The sequence below is a fragment of the Passer montanus genome, unplaced genomic scaffold, assembly GCF_014805655.1.
Source record: "Passer montanus isolate IOZ18808 unplaced genomic scaffold, ASM1480565v1 scaffold37, whole genome shotgun sequence".
Classification (NCBI taxonomy): domain Eukaryota; kingdom Metazoa; phylum Chordata; class Aves; order Passeriformes; family Passeridae; genus Passer; species Passer montanus.
In genome coordinates this window covers 511877-535988 of record NW_024368485.1, presented here as the reverse complement: position 1 = coordinate 535988, position 24112 = coordinate 511877, and the positions used below count along the sequence as shown (strand labels likewise).

Sequence of the window (24112 nt, the reverse complement as noted above, 5' to 3'; positions counted from 1 at the left end):
GACGCCGGCGCTGCCAGCAGCAGGGACCAGACAGGTGCATTTGAGAGCGTAACTGGATATAACAAACTGATCCAAGCATCAGGAGCTGGGGAAGCCTCGTCCCCAGGAGTGCCCTGTGCCTGCAGGAATGGAGGTGACAGTGGCAGACCGTGTGAACGTGCAGGTGGAGAGGGGACAGTGTTTGGGACTACCAGCACTGGGTGAATCCCCCCTGCAGAAAGGCTGTTTACCTCCTCAGAGGAAAGGACAGCAAAGTCAACACCAAACCTTTGTACTGGACAGGTTTCAGCCCAGTGTGGCAAAGAGAAGCCCATTCACAGCCCTAAAAATTAACTTTCAAACTCTCACTATTTCAGATTGAAAGGAATGATGATAAACTTTAATCTTAACATGTAATGACCTAAGACCTAAAGGTTCAAAGTCGATTCCACAACAGACAAACAATTTTCAACTAGAACTGCAAGGCATCATAAGGAGAGAGAGGGAAGAAAAAAATTTCAGTTGCTTCAATTAGTAAGATAAATTTTTGTTACAATTCTACATCCAATAACAATTCTAGTTTTGCTGCACTGTGGGCCAAGAAACAGGGCTGTGGGGAATGCAAATAATTTAACACCAGGTAATTTCAGTGCTAGCTGTCTTGACCTACACTCTTCTACCTGCCTAATTATAAATTTACGAAGGGATCATTAATCCAATGTAACAAAACCAACTTTAACCCAGATTCCTGACCACTCCTCACTGTTTTCACCTCCAAAGGAGCACTGGGTGCCTGTGTGGAGGGGTCAGGAGTGGGGCACTGCCCAGCCCCTCAGACACAATGGTGGTGGCACCTGAGGGGAAGTGGGCAATGGAGGGGCAAAACACAAATTCAGAGAGAAGTGAGCAAAAAAGAAAGAGAGAAACAGCCCTTCCAGCACCTGGGTCAGGGAAGAAAGAAGGGAGGAGGTGCTGGGATTGCCCTGCAGCCATGAAGAGCAGGCCACCAGGAGCCCTTTCTAATATATATAGTAAATAGAAGAGAATTGAAATAAAGGCTTTGCCATACTGCAGTGTAAAAACATGCACTCATCACAATATGCAAACAGGATCTGTGAAAGAAAGCCCAGCCATTTGGTGTCTTTATTGACCTGAGCATTAGCTTTGATTTAGAAAATAAGGTCAGTGGGCAGGCACTTCAGTTTCCTTTACATTAGGCTCATCAAACATCACACCACCACCAAAATCCCCACTCTTTTCTCTCTTTGGAAATAGCCATTCATTCAATATTATCTATTGCTGCTGTGGGCCAGGCTTCCAAAACCAAAGACATCCATTAAAATGAACCCAAGTGAGTGAAATCTAAAACATTTAATTACTTCCTATCTGGACCCCCACCACCAAATTCCACTTGGCTGCAATCTGTTTATGGAAAGCTGTGCCTCCAGCATCCCATCTGCAATGCAAGAATAACTCCAGAAACCAAATTAAGCGTGGCCATGCCTTCCTGAAAAAGAAACTGATCAGGAACATGGAGCATTTGGAGTTAAATTTCACCACTATGAAACAGCTTTTCTGAACTAAAAATAATAAATATTTTTTAGCATTCCAACATCTTCCTCCAGTTTTTTTATCCACAATTCAATTTCCGATACCAAAATATATTCATAAATGATCCAGATTTTAATTCACAAAAATTCTTTAAAGAATTTGTGATTGCAATCCTTCAGAAACAATGAAACAAGAAAATATATTAAAAAACCCAGGTGATTGTCTGTCTAAAATGTACATCTGTACTTCAAAAGAGAAATCCCATTTTACCTGAGTAAACAGCAGATCAGCAGCCATTACTATATAAAGTCTTATATAATAACATCTATTTTTCACATTTAAGCACTTCATTTTTATAGTGGACCATGCTCTGTTCTCAAATAGCTATCCATCTAGCTGTACATGCCCAAAAGATTTCTAAACAAAAACTATTAAAAAATCAATTTCTTCAACTGTTTCATTAGAAAGTGGCTACACATAACAGAAAAACCATCTGTCTTCCGTTAGAGCAGCTAGAAAACAGCAATTTGTCTTGGGAACAATTAAAAAATGTTCCATTTACTTAATAACCTTTGCATGATACTGGAGTCATATCTGACAAATATGCAGAGTGACTTGTAAATATTATTAATTAGGCAATGACTCAGTACTTATTAAACCCTGAAGTTCTACGTAAGTCTAGTGAAGGAACTGCCTTGTGCATGTAGACAAGAGCTAGGATAAATTCCATCCAAAAAAACCACATCACCACTTCTCTACCACATGGCAATTGACATTTCCATTATTCTTCAAAAACTTTGTATCTTCAGCTTTTGAAATAATCAAATTTCACAGGTGCTCCTTAAAACAATATTTTGTTTATAAAATATCAACATGGACACGATTACTACATCACTTTGTTACAACTGCATGAGATCAACAGAGAAGACAGCACAGAAAAAAGGCTGCAATTTGCCCTTACTTCAGGAGAAGTCAAAAATGAGGTGAATACCTCAGACAGCTCTTTGATAACAGCAAAGCATGATCAAGAAGATTTTTATTTTGTTCTTAAGAACAGAAATTTTCCACTTGAAGGCTTCTTTTCAGTACAACCTTTACTGTTTCCCCACAAATAAAAATCAGTTTGGAAGTTCACAATAGTTATGAACATTGACTTCATACATCAGAACATGACACAGACCATCCTCTAAAAGATGTGCCAAGACATTTGAACCATTTCAGATTCTTTTTGGATTTTGTCCCTGTTCCACTTCTCATATATTCACCAGAAATGGGCTCACAGGCAGAAAAAACCCAAACCACATAACCAAAACACAGATAGTTTAAATGCCTTCACTCAGGGGGGAAGCATGGGTGAATTTGTAGGTTAGCTCCTTCTCACAGAACTAAGGAGGCAGCAACAAATGCACAGCATTTCTTATAAACCTCTGACTAAAAGGTGACTTTGGTGCAGGTTAAAATAAATTAATCGGCTCTGATGCACAGTACAGGCCTAGTCCTTCCATTTTCATCTCATTTAATTCCCCCATGGACAGAGGCCATGACCTGGCCTGCCACTGTTTCTCTGAGCATCACTATCTGGTAACTCCACAAATTCCCTGGTTCTAAAGATGTTTTGCACCTCCAAGGCTATCAACAGAGAAAGGTAAGAGAGAGACCCAGGTTAAATTCTTAAGGTTTTTTTGGCTTTCAATATTACACATTATATTTCACATAAATTCTCCAAAGCCCACCACATACTACAGTTCTGAGACTAAAGAAGCCTCAGAACTCGTGAGAAACACTTACAGCTGCCACCCACAATCTGCAGCTAAAGAACAGAGATAGTAACTATCAGGAATATGATTGGAATCAAACATGGGCACTGATACTGCCACAAAACACTGCAGAAATAAAATATAAGGCTGTGCCAATTGAAATAAAATATAAGACTGTGCCATTTCCATATGAGATAACCTTGATATGGAAAAAAACAGTCTCTCAAAATTCAAGGACCACCATTAAGAAGGTTCTGTAGACAATTTCCCTATTACCCTACAAATCTACTGTCTGACTGAATGGAAGTATTGCTTTTCCAGGTTCCAGACTACTTTTAAGGAAGGAGTCAGAAATTATGATCAGAAAAATCAGATTCATTTGCCCACAAAACCTGTCTTGAGTTTCCCTACCTACATCTGCTACATGATTTGCATCATTCTGCACAAATTAGCCAAGTCCAGTCACATTTTTGCCACCTTTATAATTACACCATAGCCACCTGTATCTCCCCAGGGACAGCACCACCTCCATACTGAATACAAACAAACAGACTGCCAGAAACTTCATGGATAGAGCATCCAACACCAGCATTAAGGCTCTATATTTTTAATGTGCTTAAAAGAAAGTTTTTATCCAAAGAGATCTCAAATCTAGTGCGAGATGTGGGACGTACAAGCTTCTAAGCTTAGGGTCTGAAAAAGACAACAGTAATGATTCATCAGGGACAAAGAAAACTTCAAATAAGACACAGTGCTGATGAAGAGTGACATAGGAGAGCATGGAGGTAGGGATTAAGGATTTGGACATTACTGAAGGTATTCTCTCTGTTACCTCTGTTGAAGGCTTTCTTTTTCTGTTCTGCACTCTGTGAATATGAGCAAGTGTACCAGGGCTAGAAGTGCATCCACCAAGACGGAGAAAAAAGGCTCAAAATTTCAATATCTCTGTCTAAAGGAAAGATTTTTCCTATGCCACATATAAATCACAATGACAGTGGTGCACCTTTAAATACATGATTAACAGAAAAGCAGCTTGCTTTGTTTTTGTTCTGTAGCAGTTAGTTTTTTAAAAGAGAAAACAAAAAGCAAAACTTTGGATTTTGGGAAGACAATTGTTGTTATGCTGCTTCTTAATTTAACATTTGGAAAAGTATGTTCTTACTACAAAGCCAACCACAGGAGAAAGAAAACATAGTGCTCTTTTCCCAAAAATGGTGAAGAAGAAGCAATACAGAATGTCCTTTATCTCAGAGCCTGGATGCTGTGGTCTAGCCACAAGTGACTGGAACTGGAACTGAAACACTGCCTTCCTTCCCTACTGGCTGAGGTACATCTAAACACTGGAACATGGTGCAGCTGTAGCTTCCCTGCAATAACCCAAAAGAACAAGAAAAAAAAATACTTTAAACTATGGCTTTAGAGTCACCTTTGGGTGTTCAAGCTACAACAGCATCAAGCCCAAACCTTAGCTGAGGCAAACTGACAGGTGCACTGTGCAAAAGCTCCCTTAAAGGCTGAGATAGCACATGCCAGAAAGCCTCTAATTCAGGCAGACAGGATCCCTCTCTGGATGCCTTTAAATACATTTACACACTCTCACTGAATCTACAGGAATCCTGAACATGTGCTCCAAAGCACTGTTACTTCTTTAACACACAGACAATCTTATTTTAAGCATAGCACGCCCCCTCCTTAGCTTTCTACAAACTAGTGACACTGAGACGAAGCCAAATGCAACTTGTCACCACTTCTTTTATATAGATTTTTCCCTTTCCACATCTACCAGTAGCTCCATCACACCTCATTTTAATTCAGAAAAATTCTACTCATCTCTTCCAAAACACAAGTTGCCTTCCAAAACAGCATCAGCTATGTTCAGATCAACTACAGCTGCAACAATAAATGAAGTAAATATACATGCTGTGTAATGTGCAGTTAAAAGAACATTCTGTTAAAAAAGGAACTAAAAGACAATTCATTGGAATGAAACCGGCACTGGACAAATATGTGGCAAAGAAAAAAAAAAACCAAAGCATCGAGGATGGGCTAAAACATCAATGCTGAAGGAGATTTAAGTTTGGGCTGGTGACCAACTGGAGGGCACAGACAAATGATGAGTCTGCAACTCTTCCAATATTCAGATAAGATATATTCAGGTGGTTCCTGAAAACAGTCCATCTAATTCATTGTGCAACAAGACTTGTGATTTCTCACAAAAACTGTTAAATGGATTCTGTGGCAAGACCCTAGATACACTGCCTTTCAAAACAACCCTTGAAAAGCAGTGATCTGACGGCCTTTACGAGAACAGGAACTGGCACATGATAATTTAAGGGAAAAGTAAGTCATCCAATCTTAGCTGGTAATTTTAGAAATCCATAAAGGAACTTAATAGAGCACATAGCATTATACAGAGCTTTAGAGTTTAAAACAGAGCTCCAACTGATTTCAGTGACAGCTGAGAGTTCTCACTATCTCTTCATATCAAACCACAGGAAGTCAACTAACCGATCCATATGGTGATGAATGCACAATACTGGTTACATACAAAATATGTGGTAATATCCAGCATTATATGAAAAAGAACCCTCTATAGCAGCCAGCAAGAGAATAACATTCTCCATAGCATCAGTCAATTCCCTTGTAAAAAAAACCTAAATATTTTCTTTTCCAGCAAACCACAAATTCATCCACTAAGTAACTGCTTACTTTGACAGCTTAGTCCCCAACAAAATATGAATTAGTTTCCAGAGCCCTATGTCCTGGGGGATATGCAAAACAGGTCACGGAGGGAAAACAGGCAGGGAAAACATCACCATCATACAGCTACAGCTATTTTGGGTAAAACTATAAATGACATTCACATATCCTTTGCTTCAGGTGAGGAGGAATTCTCTGAGTTTTCATGCAACCCCAGAACTGGCTCAAGCACTACAGAGCTGAATTACTTTATGGATACACAAAGAACATAATGTAAATTTCTTCATAACACCAACACTGCCATTCCTTGCTACATTCTTACACCATTAAAATCTGGTGTTGCATTTCTGGAAAAGAGATAAATAAAAATCTCCTGTCCACTCAACAAGGTACAGTTGCACAATACATCTTCTTCACTTCTTAAGTCAGTTTTGCTGCAACTGCAGACATACTTCATCCAACCATCAGTTCACTCCCTAAAGGCGTGCAGATGTCAAACTGTGGAGCTGCACCATAAATCTTTATCACTGAAATAGCACAAAAAATTCTCAACATCCAGTGAGAGTGGAAGGATTGGAAACCTCAGCAGATACAAAATAAAAAAGCAGAACATAGTCATTACTCAGGTCTTGCATTTCTAAATGACCAGCAGGACTGGCTTCTGATCTTAACACAGAAGCCTGAGATCAAGACATTTGCTGGGCAGTGGGGACAAACTCCTCAAATCCAGGAGAAACAGTATCCCAGCCTAAACAGCTCAAAGATAATCCCTGTACATGTTCAGCTCATACTGAATGTACAACAAACCTGGAATAATTCTGAGAATTAGATAAGCAAGATTTGGTCCCTCCTGTCCTATCATCAAGTTGAAACCCCTCAAAAGCAAGATATGTATCTCAAGGGAGCAGAGGCTTTAGGGTTCATGGTTAGTTCAGGACAAAATGCTAGTTTTAAGGATGAGTCAGAACTCTCAGCAAACGTGGGAAGGCAGCTCTGAACCACCATTTATTTGTTCTGTGCTTAGGCAGGAGCTAAGCAGAGGCCAGTGCCCTCAACACAACCAGAAGGTCAGTGCTCCGCAGAACCACTGCAATGGCAACACAGCAACATCTCTTCTCATGGTGAAGTTCCCTTCCTGAAGCTACCAGGCTTGAAAGAAAAAGGAAAGAAAATTAATCATGTTGACTTTTCTTGTGTTTGTCTTTCTCCCAACACTGTACGCAACATTAAAAAAAAAGCATTACTTCAAGTTTCAAATCCTAATTACTCTTCTCAGCTAATAAGTTCCAAAATTACACACCCTGTGCAGTTAATGAAGTCACAAGAAAGAAACATGCCTCTTCTTCTTCAGTGCAATCATCTGCAGTAACATTTTTGAGGAATTAAACCAACGTACAGGAAAATTATTATCATGCTTGGTGCAGAAAAGTACCTTAAAACAAAGATGTTGACTGTGCTAACAAAGTCTTGGAGATGTCTGTGTGTGGCCATTCAGTCACCAGTTAAAGGCACAAGCAAGAGGGGAAAAGCATTCAAAGGGATGAGTAAAGGAATTACTCTCCATTTAATCTGCAGCTCACCTACTACAGTACTGAGCTCACAAAATGGAAGTGACTTACTATACTAACCTACATAAAATAAAGCTTCCTCTGTTACATGGAATTGCGAAGAAAAGGGGGGAAATACTCAAGTACCTCCAGGAGAACATTAAATTCTTCTTAGCAGTTTGGGATTTAACTCAAGAAATCACCAAGTAACTTGCTCTATATTCTTCCTTAATATAGTTCAGAGAAGCAGGGACATTCATCAGCAGAATCATATAATGAATAAAAACATTCAGCAGGAGGTGAGCTAACTACATTATTTACAAGCAGGAAAACCACAAATGAGCTATTGCAGCTTTCCAGAACAAATACTGATGTAGGATCTGGTTCTGCACTAGCTTTCACTTCATTCAGATGTCACTGTTCCACACAAGTAAACAAAACAAAACAAATCTGAAAACCCACTACTGTTCTGTCTTTCATTTTACACAGGTATGAATGACTGCCCATTATTTCAGATGTCATGTGGTCAGGCTGAAGTCTAATATTTTGTTAATATTTTTTTCCAAGACAGTTCCCTGTAAATAATCAATGAATTCATTAAAAGTTACTCTTTTCTATCCATGTGCCAAGACTGGACTAAAACCCCAAATTCCACTGCACACAGACTAGTAAGAAAAAAACTCATTTTAGTAATCCTACCACATCAGAGCACCAATTCATTGGTGACCTTCCACACCTGTAAAAGGAAGGAGGAAAGTTTCTAAAGTCCTGCTGTACCACATCAAGAATAAGAACCCTAAATCACTGTCATTTCAGGACTATTAAATGTGGAACAGCAGGGCAGAGAAATGGTTATTCCTTCCCCTCGTCCAAAAGTATGCACAAGAGCTGGCTGTGGCAGAAGGCCATGGAAGGCAAACTCCAACCCTTGCCACACTTTCTCTGAAGAACTCTGACAGACTCAATGCCAACTCCAATTCCACTATTCCTGGTATATCATAAATAGCTACCTTGGGACACTTCAAGAACTTTTGCCATTTGAACCTGGCAGAGCAAAAAGACAAATTACAGCAATTGGTACAAAATGTTTCTGCTCAGATGAAACACAAAGTAAATGCAAATTATAATGAGGCAGCAAAATCACTCAGAAATATCCTTATTAAACAAACTGCCCCATAAATAACTTCTGATGCAAAGCATTATGTACTACATAAATTACACTGTGCCTCAGAAATAGTTGCTATCTGCAAAGTAATAGCTCATGAATAGCTCTTGAATTTTTCTTTTGCAGTACTATAAAAAAAAAAAGAAAAATTCCAGATTTCTCCTCTGGTATGTCATGACTAAGTTTCTGCAAAAACAGACTGACTACTAACCAACCTCTGGGCACCCTACACAATGTGCTCAGAAGTTCTTAAGCAGTAAACACTGAAATAAAGTTACCACAAAATGCAGAGTATCCATTCTTAATGGAAAGCTGACTTTTACTTAGCAGACTTGCTGTAAAATCAATTCCTCATAGGGCAGTTCAGAGTGGCACTGGAAACAGGCAGGAAGCAGATACTCAGAAGCACCAGGCAATAAAAAAGGAGGGGTAGGAAGAGGGAATTTCCTGATCCACAGAAGTGACAGTATTATGAAACTGCCTACCTATACTGTATTTTTCACCTTAATTGATGATTAAGTGCAAGGTTTTAAGGGAACCTCCCTCAAACTTCAATTAGATCTTTTTTGAGCAATACCTATGCAAGTACAGCTTTCCAGGAGGTAATTCCCAGCATTAGCTGGAGATTATAATCAAAGAGTTCCTGGTTATCTCTATTGACATAATGTTTGACTTCCTGAAAGCATAGGAAGTTTTATGGGTTACGTTTCTAGTGTAGCAATGATCTGAACTCTGCAGCCTGACAGTGACCTGCTCCAACACCACAACCATCAGTATCCCTCAAAGTCCACTCAAGCTAAACCCTAACACACAGCAGGAGACACTGCAAACCTATTCCATAAATAGGAAATATGAGACAAGATTTAAATGTATGCATTTCAATTTCTGTAAGACATTAAGACACTCCAGGAAAACTTCTCTGAAATGCCAGTGGTATGTGTATCATGGGCATATCACATGCATATCATAATCTGCAGGAAAGATTTTGAAAAGGTGAGGTACAAACAAACCACCATATGAGTTACAAGAAGATTAATTTTTATGGAGGTCCAAGTTCAACACACATAAACAGTTGCTCAGAACACAATTCTGGCAAGCATCCACCTGACCACTGCAGTAAAGAGCACTTCCCTTCTGAGAAATAAAACAATTGCCAGTGCTTCAAGCTGTACAATGCTGAAGGTACAGGAGAGGGAGGAAAGAGGACATCACAGCAACAAGATCACAAAAATAAGATTAGAAAGGGTACCCAAACAGTATGCTGGAAATTTAAGCAAATAAATAAAGCCCTTAAACACACAGAAGTTACAAGCCACCCACACCTTCAGGAATTTCCACAACAAACATTTCAAAAAACTTTGAAGAAAAACAAATTAAATTGGAAGGAACACAAACATAAACCTGGATCTAGAAACTGCTTTTCTACTGAATTTTTAAATTGCCTTCACAAATCACAGCTGTGCCTCCATTTCTTTGCAGAGATGTTTCATATGCTAATGACCACATACTCTTCCCATACAGGTTTTCAAGGCAATATATGCAAGTACCCAATATTACTGTAAATTATTTTCTCACCAGGAAAGTAATTGAAAGGACAAAAAGGGTATTTACAAGCCTCACAACCAGGAAACAAACACACATTTTAAAAGCATACTATAAAAAAAGTGAAGCAAAATAATGAAAATATTCTCTCTTGACATCTAGAAAAAGCTACAGTAATTGAAGCACAATTTTAAATACTTAACCAGTTAATGCCCTCAAATAGTTTGGCTTTCTTTAGAAGCTCAGCAGCAAATATGAACTGCTTTAGTATCATGAAGGCATCAGCGAATTAATATCATGCTTATCTCCATTAATTGAGAGGATAATTAGGCTTAGAAATGCCTTCTTCTTCCTATCACACAGACATGACAATTTTGGCTCATAGCTATTAAAGTCAATGCCTCCCATGTGATGAATCCATCCCCATTCAGATGTCTACACTTTCTCAAATCTTGACACATCACCTGGGAAATGGCCTTTCAGTGGAGAGGCTGCTTTTGTCTCAAAAAGAAAAAAGTAGCAGGGGAAAATAGCACCTAGGGCTTTAAGTGCCTGGCACAGAAAAATATGGTCTGAGACAGACACTAAGGCAAAGAGAGAGAAGAGAATCTGGGCTTACTTGTCAAGGCTTATGTTTAAATTGTGAATCTGAAAATGCCACCAAGCAGCACATTTATAGATTTCAAATACTCCTGTCTGATGGGAGTACTCTGAGAAGGAACGTCAGGAAGTAGCAGTGCAGCTCTCCTGCACTGTGTCTCACAAACACACACACACACAAGACCCCAAACCCCAGTGCTAAGTTATTAAGCTTAATTCAAATGTGCAGTTTGACCCTGCTTCTCTTGAAGGTAATGAAAATTCTGCCACAAGCTTTTAGGAGGGTGGTGGGGGGGGTGGGGGGCTGTGTTATTAAAAACAATGATCAGCATACCAAGAAGAAATCTTTGTAGCTTTGCCAAAATTATTTAATTTACCATCTTCCATCTTCTGCAAATTTCCTCTGACACTTCCCATTGGAAATGGATTTGTACCCCTGATGCTGGAACCATGAATGACCTTTGCACACTGTCACTGTAGGAACATGTGACTTCACATGCCAGGGACAGGGAACACGGAGCTGGAGAAGGTGGGTCTGAGAGAAACTGAAAATCTAAACTAAGAGCAGTAACAAATGATAGCCAAAGTTAGCAAAAGTGCTATGCAAATCTAGCAGTAATAAAGTTTTCTTTACTGCTTTAAGAAGCAGTGGGATAACATCAAAACTACTAAAGAAAATACCTGCCCCAAACACGGGAACTAATTTGATCCAGCCTCATCTGACTGTGACATATTAGAGAAAACTGTTGCCTTAAACTGGAAAGGGGGGGGAAAAAAAAGGAAATCCCTACAAGATGGAAACCCTTTCTGAAGTGAAAGAAACAAGACAAGAAGTTTCCTCTTAGAGACAGAATTATATATTCTTAATACCTAGGTTTTAATGTGTAAAATTTCATTTTGCTGATCATGACCTGTCATCAGTAAGAATTATCAATAAACATTCTACTTCCTAATTAAGGTAGATGGAGGGAAAGAAAGTCACAAGCTCACATGGAATAAAATTATTCAAGTTTTGAATAATCACATGACACTTTGATATGAATAAAAGATTTTAGTGCTACAAATTCAGCTTGGTTAAGAGGTGAATGCATTGAGGCTATTGAACAAATCAATGCCCAGCAACACATGAGGTAGAAACTTTTGTAATTATAACTATCATTATACACATGGTTAAATGCATTTACTGACAACATGAACTACATGACCAAGACAAAGCAAAACTGTTTAGAGTGGTTTGTTTCCTTATCAAGAAAACTTACTGGTGAAATTAAAGCAAACTTTTAAGTACTAACATCAAGGCTTTATTGGATGAGAGTCCCTCCTATTGGTAGTGCCAAGGACCACAAAGTAAATGTAATATATTGTCAGTAAGTAATCCAATTTCCATTAAATGATCTTAGCTTTGGAGAAGAAGAATGCAAAATATTCAAGACAAGTATAGCAAGACAACAAATCATCAGCTCCTTGCCCCGGCTGCACACTTTTTTCTCCTCCAGAAAATTTAAGCACTAGGCTACTACTGATAAGATCAGATGACATCTCTGCTAAATCAGCCAGGAAGAGACTTTTCAGGCATTCCCATGAGCTCCTGCAGCATATACTCAGCAGGGTAACTGCACAAATACTCACTGATACCTAAGAAGGTGCACCAGCAAAAGCAACTGGTGACCAGATCACCTTCCCTGAAGTCAGTGTTATTCAAGGATAAAACTAACCAAAAAATAACAAGTTAATGAAATAATTCACACCAGATGTGGCAATACACATTGTATACCATTTTCTCTTGGTAACCTTATCTCTAAATAGTGTTTGCATTTTCAGTGTGTGGGCTATCAGCAATGGAGATATTAAGTCGTCCCATATTTTCAGAAAAACCAGTAACATATAAGGGCATAGACAGGACATATTTTTAGCCAGCCTGCTTATATTCAGAAAAATCCACTTGAACTAATTTAATTTCAAAAATTAAATTGTGAGTTTTATAAAGATACAGAAATTTAGAAGTTATTTTGTTACCCAGAAGTGGCTGCTAGCTGTGAAGGTGAAAATAGTCAATACTGGAGGTGGAGTGACACTACAGCAAAATGATAATGGTCTTCTCTTCAAATTTCTGTTTGCATAGGAAGCAGCTTCTATAATTTCCTCTAACATATCTGTTCAGCGAGAAAACAAGTCTCTTTTGTGTCAGTCCCTATCAAAATTATAAAAGGATCTTTTTAAATAATCACAAAATAGTACATCATGTGTTTTTTAGAAGTTGGGGGAAATAGAAGGAAACTATTCCAAGTGTGTTAACATAAGAATCCTTGTCTTTCAGTTACAAAGTATACAACGAAAACAGTGTAAAGACACTGAGTGATTCTATGCCAAATACCACAGAACACACAAGACCAACATTTTCTTTTTGCAAGGAATTACCAACAAAATCAGACAGTTATTTTGAAGATCCCTCTTCATGATTAGAAATTTTCTCCTTGCGAAAAGAAAAGTTTTGGAAACTGTTAAGGAAAAAAATGAGCCTCACTGAACTTCTACACCAAATACCTACCAGAAGAAGCTGGTAGCCTCAAAATTTGTTTCAAAACTGTAGCTCCCTTGTATGCTAGAGGGAATCTGAGAGGCAACCAGCCTGGAGCACAGAGTTGTAGTAGGTGGAGCCACAGAAGTCTGGGCTGTCACAATCCTAGCCTCTTTCTTTTGTACAAACACTACAAGATCTTCACAGAACCACGCTGACAGATTTCAGTGTGCTTTTGCAGCTTGCTTGTTAACTGGATTGTGTCCCTCTGCCCCCGCAAGCCCCAGCAAAACAAAGTTCAGTGGATTTAGCCAGCCCTAAGACACCTTCAAGTCAGCCCCCACCCAAGATAAAACCAGTGAGTTGCAATCAAAATGGGATTTCTATTTCCTCCTCCTCCTCTTGTTACTATGTGTCCTGCAAAACAGTCAGACAACACAGTGCTTTATTTACAAAAGGCAGCGTGGTAAAGGTGAAAGAACTTTAATGAGCACGAACAGGAAATACCTTGGGACTGTGGTGTCCCCACAGCACAAATGACATTTTCTTAAACCACTGGGCAGACAAAAGTAATTGCAACCCTCCCTATCACTTCTCTATTTTAGTTTCAGGTATTAAAATGATAAAGCTATACTCCCACTTAAGTTTCATCCTTTTTAAACTACAGGATTAAAACAGATCACAAGTTCTTACTCACAGCCAGAACAAACAGCCCAAGGCTCCAGTTCTACAAAAGCTAACAAGGCAAAATGATTAATGATAGTAAATCAATTCATCTAATAAGAAATGTACAGGATGTTTATGGGAAAACACTGTACAGATGCACCTGTGGGTAAGGCCTGTGTGTATTTGTTCACTTTTTGCTACCATTCTCCACACACAATCTCTACATTATGAATCTGGCCAAGACAATAATGAAATCTTGGGAATGACTAGGGAAAAACAAAGAAAAAAATACCAATTCAAATCCAGAAACCAAGATTCTGGCCATGGGAAGATCAGCCTGGCACACGGATATCCACAGCATATTGGATACAAAAATTCAGATTTAGATGGGATGAAAAGAAACAGAATGGAAGCAAGGAAGAAATGCACGAGGTGAGAAGGTAAATTGCTTTGGAATAACACTGTCCATGGAAAAACTCGGAGAAAGGAGTCAGAAATGGAGACCTGTAGGCCCTCCACCACATCCTCCTCCAAGCCTCGAACTCCTCTGAGACTAAAAGGAAATTAAACAAAAGATCAACAAATCATTGCTGTTCTAATCCCACATTTGAAGGAAATGCAATTATTTTTATTAACATCTACAAACACTTTTTCCTCTCCCACTTGGAATGGCACACTAAACTCACTTTTTATTTTGACAAAAAAATTACTGTACATTTCCACTAAATTGCTGAACAAAAGATATCTTTCCCCCTCAAAATGGCACACAAAAATACCACAGTTCATAACATTTACAAGGTCCCTATGACAAGCTTCTCAAAAAGTTGCCAAGAGAAGGTGCACTAAGAAGCTGATCCCTAAGAAGAAAAGAAATCTGCAATACTGTGTAACAAAACTAATTTAAATCAAACTGGAAGTCTGGATACGGATAAGGAAGAATTATGAAACACGAAGTCATAGGAGTCTGGATACACCTCATGTGGATTTTATCCATGGTGACCGCTAGTAAACCTAATTAGGCTGTATTACTAGAAATAAAGCAAACTGACCTGTCTGAATAGAAGGTTTTTGCAGTTATTATTAAGCCTAATGTCATGTTTAAACTATTTGAAATAAAAATCTTGTCGTTAACAAAAGATTGCACATGACTGACCTAAATCACTTGCATTTTTTCAAGATTTTGGTCCACATTAGAGGCATTCCCAAGCTTAATGAGGATTTTAGAAAAATAACGTGTTGAGGTAAGTTAGACCAGAGTAGAACAAAATATTCCAGTTGTTCAGCCAGAAAAAGAAAACCAAATTAAACAAGTACAAATGCTTATGGAAGGAATGCTTGCTTTGCCAAAAGATAAAACTTAAAGAGTCTAGAAACTGGCCTTTTCTTTCAATCCTACCTCAGCTATCCACTGTAGCTTTTTTTGTCAAGTTTTAGAGCTTGGCAGCAGGATCTAATTGCTTCTGGAAGTTTTCTGCACAAATGCAGACTAAATTTTTTACAGGATAAAAGTAATTAGAGATGCTAAGACTAGGTTAATATTTTTCAAAGACATATCCAGGATAATTTATTATAGTTCACTTTCAGAAAATAATATGGGGAGAATGATTTCCAGGATAGCAGCCTACACCCACTTTGTATCTCGAAATCCTCTATTTGCAATTTATTCACAAGAAAATTTCAAAACAACACTGGTCTCTCCAGCCACCAGAATGACTCAGTAGTGAAATTACTGTTATTTGCTGCTGCTATTCAGGATTCAAACACTGATCTATGGGTGTAAGGTAGAGCTTCAAAAAGAAAGGTAGCTTCCACCCATCTTTGTAAAAAAAAGGAATATATATATTCTAAGAATTGAATTATATTGGACCAAGTAAGCTCAATGCTTTTGTAGCACAATATCCACACTTTAGTCAACTGCGATATAATAATATGCTGCAGGTTATTAAAAAAAATACATCAGTAAATCCAGGAGAGAAGGGTCAAAAGACAAGGAAGGAATTTGATCAGGTACATACACAGCCTCATATCCTACACAGAGGTTAAAAATTCAAACACACCTTCAGCAGTACATTTTACAGTTATGATCATACCATAAAAAAAAAACCCTGCTGGATTAACCCTTAAACATGAGATGTCCTAGTAACAGGGAATTTATTGTGTTGTCATGAGGTTTATAATGCCCACTGAGCAGACTAACTCATATAATTGTATTTCTCCATTTGTCCCCATTAGACCAAAGCATGCGAGGAATTTCTGTACAGAATAAAGGCATTTCTAAAATTCCTGGAAACTAAGTATTAGTTAGCTTTCTATCTAAGCAAGCCACGCTCCTTTGCAGCAAACAGAACATTACTGACAGAAGTCAGTCAACCTGAAGACACACACCTCAAATATGCCCCAAAATAGGCAGCCTTGGAGTACTTCCAAACTTCCCCTGCCCAACCGAACAAAAAGAGACAAAAAGAACACCCTTTAAACTTATTTCTACTTAAAATTAGGGTTTTAATTAAAGAAAGACTTAGCATAATGAAAATGTGCAAAGAAACTAACATGTTACAATGAATTAATGCCTCACTCTACTGGAAACTAATAAAAACCAAGTAGAATTAACTGGATGGTCTCACAGCTCATTTAATCACATCAGAACTGCTGATAAACTTACAGTAGTTAGTTTACTGTGTTGGAGGAAAGAATCAAAACCAAAATAAATGTGAGAAAAAAAAATCACAATTTAGAAGGTATAAACCTTAAACACAGAGCTACCTAGCACTAAAGCTTGCATGGGCAACCATTCTTCTACACATTTTCCTGCAAATACTGTCTCCTTCTTTTTCAAGTAATTTGGTGTAGAACTAAATCTGTATAAAATATGTTTACACAATATTCTGAAACATAGAGATTTGAAGGTCATTTCTATTTGAGAGCACTGAAGAAACAACTTCTTTTACCCTAATCAATAAAAAACATTTAATTTTTGGCTGCAGCTGTGTAACAGAAACAACAGACTACATAAAATAAGCAGTAAAATGTTGTTGTAAACAATGTCAGAAATTTATGTGTCAAGAATGCCACAATGTCTTCCTCATTGATGGAGGCCCATCAGTTCATATGGCTCAGCTGCAAGCAATGAAACAACTCACATTTAAAATTAGGAATATGCCTAAGCATGTATTAAGTGGCCTTGACAAGCAAGATGCTCGTCCTTTCCCAGAAATAACTAAATAACTGGTTTTGCTTATGTCAGACCAGGAATTATTCCCATTTTTATGACTAGAATAAAAAGAAGTTGATACCTTTTAGAATGTAATTATGAAAAAAAAATCATTTTATTGGGTTAGATAGTACTAAGGCTGGAAAGTACTGAGCACCAAAGTCTACTTAAAAAAAAAAAAAAACAACAAAACTTGAAAAAGTTGATTGCTAAGTCTTTTACTGTCTGCTAAGAATAGGACCTAAATGAATGACTGTTTTTTAACAGCTGTTTCAAAAACAAAATATAAGCAACTCATAGCTGAAAATGGCTGTGATTTTGTTCAGGACCTACCTATATAGAGATAAATAACAAAGAAAAGGTGCAGACACCTAGAGACAAGATTTTTATTTTCTTTTGTAACTAATATGTAAAAACAAACCTAGCTCAAAAAGGAGCTTACCATTTTTTCTTAAGAAAAACCATGAGAGAGATCAACAGAAGGACAACACAGACAACCTCTCCATAACTCTGTCTTGAAAAATTGGTTATGGTGATATGGTGATAAAATATGGTGATATATTGATATATCACCATATGGTATATATATATATATATACCAAATATATATATTTTTTGATATATCAAAATATGGTGATATGGTGTATGGTGATAAAACCATTTTCAATATCCAGAACAGATGCTGCACAACTGGATAACAGAAGTATGAGACCAATGATGACAGCCTAGTGTATGACCATATCAGCACTGCATAAACACCACACATTTCAGTTCTACTAGAGATGAAATGAGAACTATTTAATCCATCTTCCAAAGCTTTCTTCAGTAGGAAAAAACCAAAAAACAAACCAAACAAGAACAACAATGAAATGAACAAAACCAATCAAACAAAAATTTCACTAGGAGCCAGTTTACATTTTTCCAACAAGAGCACAGATTTAATCAAGTCACTGACCTCACCAAGGTATTGGTGGTGCCCTCCATCTTCCCTCACTTTCATCACCACACATTTTGAGGTCTATTGTATTATTCTTTCAATGCATCCTAAAGAACATTGTTCTAGTTTCTTTTTAAAAGCAATTCAGACTGGAGCCATTGGAAGGAAAGTTTTCCCAGAACCAAAACATCTCCAGAAGCTTCTTTTTATCACTATAGTTCTCTTTCAAGTTCACCTTATCAGCCTTCGTTACCTCCCTTACACTCTTGCGTCAGCATGGCAACTCACACAGAAGTAGAAAAGAAAAAGCAAAGTGCTTGGAATTCTCAACAGCTTTTTCTGGTAAGCTCCAGTTGCTATAATTAGACAAGCCCTTTTCTAAATCACAAATACAACTATCAATAGAGATAAAAATTAAAACTAGCATCAAATACATAGAACAAGCCAAATCTAAATGTTCCAGTTTCTTCCTGTTATCTCAAAATGTGCCCTGATTTAACCCTCAGAACACAAATATATTGGCTGTTTCCGTGGCTGTGTTAGCATGTAATATACCTATGTAACATAAACAACAAAATCAAATCATCTTATTAACAAGTCACAAAACTAATACTGTACAAGGATAGGGAATGCAATTGTTTTCACTTAAAGCCAAAGATAGGATTTTAGAAGCAAAGCAGCTTCTGAATCACAAAATAATTAACCTGACACTTCTAACCAGTCTAAAGCCATTTTAAGCTACAAAAAAGATGGAAATTCTACAAAAATTTAAAACTCAACTTCACAGTGTAGAGACCTTACTTTCTCCACTTCCTGAGTTAAACTTGCAGTATCAAACCAAAAACATGAGTTCAGATCTCAATTCTTTTACCCAGATTCATTTTCAAAATAAGTTATAGCGCTAGATTACAAGTTCATAAAGTAGTCCTAAAAGATCTAAGTACTAGAACATGAAGCTTCTTAGTTCTCCTAAATATAGCAGCAGTCACATGGCTGTCATTAAGACATGAGCTTTTCCATGGCAGAATACCTCCTAAACCTTTCCCCTAGAAAAGTCAGATTGTGGTTCAATCCTACATGAAACACAGCAGATAACATCTCAGACCCAGAACAGTCTGTATAAAAATACACATCCACAAATGCAACCTCAACTCAAACCCTCCAGAAAACCAAACAGTAACACCTCAAAACTACACTGCTGAAAAGCAAGAAAAAATTATTTGCTGTTCAACAGGAATCTGTGATCACTGAACAGCTGTTTATTAGCCTTTTTTAAAAATTAACAGACTATAAATAAATCTTATTTACTTCTAGAAAGAATAACTTATTTTTAAAATAAGGCAGTTTAAGATGACAATCAGTTCTCAGGAGTAAATTTGTACTCTGCACTTTGTACACACACACACATGCCAGCTCATACCAGTTCCCTGACCAGTTCCAATACATTCAGATTGCACTCCCCATAATACTCCAGCCAATCTGTGGATGTTTGGCAGAAACCCACAAAATGCCAGCATCCAACTGACATCCACCAACAGATATACCAGGCCCCAAGTTTTATCCTACTGATAGGAAAAATAAATTAATACACACTATTTTATATGGTACATTCAAAACCAAGAGCGCTTCACATGCAGCAGCTTTCTGAACTCCCTGGTGCAAAAGCTGTGCTACTTTTCCTGCTGTTCAAATAGAGAAGCTAAAAAAAACTGGGCTGAAAGCACTTCAACACTGAGTCCTTTAGAGAGGTGCGGGCAGAGTCCATGAATTCTGGCTGCCAGCCTTCCACTTCTGCCACTACTCAGCACATCTCTGACTTTAAAACCACATACAACCTCTTTCTAATCAACCACTTGCACTGCTTCTCCTTCTGGGCACAGATATACGAGAGGTCACGATTATATCAAAGCCCAGGGTACCCTCAGTAACTCCACTGCACCAGAGCACTGGAGGGTACCTGACCTCTCTAAGCCTGATTTTGCCAACTCCCTGATGCCAAGAGGAATGCCAGAGCTCCAGTTTCACTAGGAGGGCTGGCCCTCAGAGGAGACACCCCTGGGAGTGTTTGCAGGATGAAGACATCATGCACACAGACACTTCCACCGGCAGGTATCAGCCACTGCTGGCTCTTCCATGTCACCTCACAACCCTCCTGGAAAGCTCCCAGGGCAGAAGCCTGGACAGCAGAGCTGGGAGCAGACAGAGAACCACAGCAACTCAGCCCTGGAAATGGGAGCAACTGGTCTTCTCTGAAGCCTAAGAGTCCAGCTAAGGCACAGCTGGAGCACGAGAGTGGAAAAATAGGCCAGCAAGAAACCTTATTCCAGTCCAGCCTTTCCAAAACAGTGTATTATTTCCATCAGCAGATGGGAAAGCTTATTACAGAAATGTTCAGGTACTGTCAGAGCCTTGCAATGATGCATTTACCCATTCAACAACCACCACTGAATGCACCAGCACCCAACACAATGGGTCCTAAATGCACTGTTGCTCTGATCATCTAGATATGGTTAACTTGGTTGTTGTTATTATTATTTACAGGGTATCAGCTGGCTAGATCCACTGTAGACTACACTAAGTTCCTGCATAAAAAATACCCTTGGAGCCATCGTATTTTCCCAGTCTTTCACAGCTTCTGTATGCCAGTGACAGTTTTAGAGGGAAGATTCTTCTGAAGTACTTTTAATTACTATTTCCTCCTTAGCTAGAATGCATTAATTATAGGCTGTTCCTCCAGATAATAAGAAAACAAAAAGCAGTGCAATATGAACACTACAAGAAACTTAATTACTGAGTCAGATGTCCTTTAGATGTCAGTATGACTACAGAGAGGAGCAGGAAAATAAAACACACACATATCAGCCTCAAGTTGTTAGATCAGTTATCAAAACAATGTCTTTCCTCAGCAACTTCATTTTGAAGAGCTCAACCACCTAATTAATCAAATGCCTGTTAGGTGTTTCAAAAATATGCTTTTTTTAATAAAGGAGGCCTGCTGATGTATTTATTACAAAGCAAATGTGGTAAATGGTTCTGTATGCAAATACAGAAGTGCAGCATGACTTTGAAGTTTGAAGGTCAGATACAGTAACCATTCTCATCAAGGTTCTTATGTCAGACTGCATCTTCTGGTTTACATCTGAGTTTAGCAGGAGGAAAAAAGAGAATTAAAAAGAAGAAAAAATAGAGTCAACCAGTTCTGTGACAACTTAAGAAGAACTGGCACAGTATCATTCACTTGCTTTCCTTTAAAAATCTACTAATACCCTATCTCCCACAAAATGAAAAGTCTGCCAGGGACACACAGATTTTCATTCTGCTTTTCAACTTTGATTTTCCTGATGAAAAAAAAAATCTACTTAAGTCAGCAACATTTTTATATTAAAGAAGAGAATGTCATCTTCTCCATCTTCACAGATGTTTCAAACTCTTATCATTTCAGAAAGCTGAAGAATTTTCTTGTTGATCAACATGTTTTATTTTAAAGCAGGATAGATTCAACTGCAGAAGCAAATCAGAGGATTGTGCATTGATATTTTTGCAGGCATCAGAGAATTTATCCTTCACCATTCCACATTCCCAGCAACTTTAGGACACAAAACTCAACAGCTGGGCCTAAAGGCAAACAAATAGGCTAGGAACACAAAAGTCTGATCCATGTCAAAAAAGAAAAATAAAAAAACAAGAAGCATCTTTTACATGCGTATCTCAAAGACAAAAAACCAATACAGATTTCTTTTTAGCACCACCACCACATTTAAATACAGTGAAACTGACAACAGTTCCCAGTAAAACACTGAGTTATAAACAATCCCCTCTCACACATAAATAACAGAGACATTATACAAAGCAGACAGGAACATGGACGGATGTACACAAAATAAACACATTCAAACTTACCCCACTCCAGATACTCAAGGATGTTCTTCTCTCTTCTCAGAGGGGAATTATTACATTCATCATAAAGGCAGATGAGTATATCCAGCAAGGTTTCCACACTGAAGCACTGCCCATTAGTCTGTGTTGGCCCATCCAAAATAAACTGCTCCAACTGCTTCAAACGCACTTCTCCAGACATGGTTGTTTCAGTTTGCATTGGGGTTTCTTTTTTAATGATTATTATTACTTTGTCAGGAAAACAACAACAACAATAAAAAAAAAAACTTTTGAGGGTTTTGTTGTTTAAAAAGAAGTCAACAGTATTTTTAACAAGTGTCAAACTGTGACGGTCCTTAATTGCCAGCCCACCTCGGTGTTCCCAGCCTGAAACTAAACCCTTGGAGTTTCAGACACACACATACAGTGTGGCTATCTGTGTATTCATGACATTTAAGAGAAGAAAATAGTTATCCTAAAAAAAAAAAATTAATAGGCTTAGTAAGAAGTGGGGCAAAAACAGCATTCCTGATGCTTTAACAATAATAATTGCACTCAAATTCAACAGAGACTGCCTGACACCGATTTCACCGTGCGTGCATAGGCACACGCAGTTATATATTTAAGAAGGTCTTCTCCTTCATTCCCAATGCAGATCATGCAGCGCGATCCTGCGAGGAGCCCCGCCGCAGCACCACGGGCTAGCAGCCCCTCCGGTTCCGCTTCCCAGGACGGATGGGAAGGGAAAAAACAGATGTATTTACGTATTTATATAAGCGAAAGGCAGCAGAAACGAGGGCGCACACCGGCGGGGAGGGAAGGAGGGAGGGAGGGATGAGGGGCCGCGCAGCCCCGCCGCCCCCCGCCGCCTCCCCCGGCCCCGGCAGCGCCTCCGCGGCCACCGCGGGGTGGGGCGCAGCCCCCCCTCCTCAGGGCGCAGCCACGTCCTGCCCCGGGCAGCTTTTCCCTTCCTCCTCCTCCTTACCGAGTCTCCTTTTAAGGCTTTTCAGTGATTCAAAAAAACTAAAGTCTTCATTGTCGCCCCCTTCTCCTCCGCTGCGCCAAGGGGCGGCGGGCGGGACGCGCGCCCCGACACACCGGCACAAGCGCTCCGAGCCCTGTCAAATCCTTCCCATGGCTGCGGCGGCTGCTGCTGCTGCTGCGGAGAAGGCGCCCGCTGCTGCTGCTGCGGAGACGGCGCCCTCCTCCTCCTCCTCCGCCCGGTGCGCGTCCTGAGGCGGAGGAAAAGCGCCGGCGTCTCCGCTCCGGCCGCACGCTGCGGGCCGGGAGGCCCCGACGACGGCAGCGGTGGTGCTGGTGGCTTCACTCCCGGCGGCGCGGTGGTGTCCCGGCTTCGCCCCCCCGGGCAAAGGGCATCCTCGGGCGGTCCTTGTGCGGGGTGTGTGTGTGTGTGTGTGCGTGCGTGCGCGGGGCGGCAGGGAGGGGTAGCGGCGGCGCCCTCCCTCCCCGGCTCGCTCCCTCCCTCCGCTTCCGCGCCCTCCTCTCCCCCGCCGCTCCCTCCTTCCTTCCCTCCCTCCTTCCTTCCTTCCCTCCCTCCTTCCCTCCCGCGGTCACACGCGGCAGCCGCCGCCGCCGAACGCGCTGCAGCCCAACATGGCGGCCGCGGCGGGGGGGAGCCGCCGCCGAGCGCCGCCGCAGCGCGGGGAGCCGAGCCCGGGGCCGCCGCTACTGATGGGATTGAGGGGAGGAGGGGATGCTGCTGCAGCAGGGAATGCAGGGATACGGGCGGACCCAGGGATACGGGAGGGAGAGAGGGCGGGAGTGGGGAGGCCGCAGCGCGGCTCCCCGCAGGCTGCGGCCGCCCGGGCTGGGCTGTCCCGGGCGGACGCGCCCGTCCGGCCGGGGATCCCTCCGGGCTTTGCCCCGAGCCGAGGGGAGCAGTCGCCGCCGTTGTCCGGCCCGGTTCCGCTCGCCGCCTCCCCGGCAATGAGGCTTTTGATTAAAAATCCCGGCCTGGTTGTGGAGGGCGGGCAGGGGGAGCAGCGCCTGCCGCTCTTCCAAGGGGATCTGCCGAGCTCCAGGCGCCAGCAGGAACTCCGGCT

At 40.0% G+C, this 24112-nt stretch overlaps 1 protein-coding gene across 10 annotated transcripts in view; it reads right to left on the bottom strand.

The window, feature by feature from the left end:
- Window positions 1–23217, bottom strand: part of CDC42BPA (CDC42 binding protein kinase alpha) — a 182675-nt gene extending 159458 nt beyond the window's left edge. For all 10 annotated transcript variants that reach the window (XM_039717040.1, XM_039717031.1, XM_039717033.1 and 7 more), the window contains exons 1-2: window positions 23035–23217; window positions 22074–22298 (exon numbers count right to left, since the gene is read on the bottom strand). In XM_039717040.1, coding sequence (XP_039572974.1) covers window positions 22074–22269 — 196 coding nt within the window. In that variant the 5' untranslated portion in view covers window positions 22270–22298; window positions 23035–23217. The remainder of the gene's footprint in view (window positions 1–22073; window positions 22299–23034) is intronic.
- Between the last annotated feature and the right edge of the window lie 895 nt (window positions 23218–24112).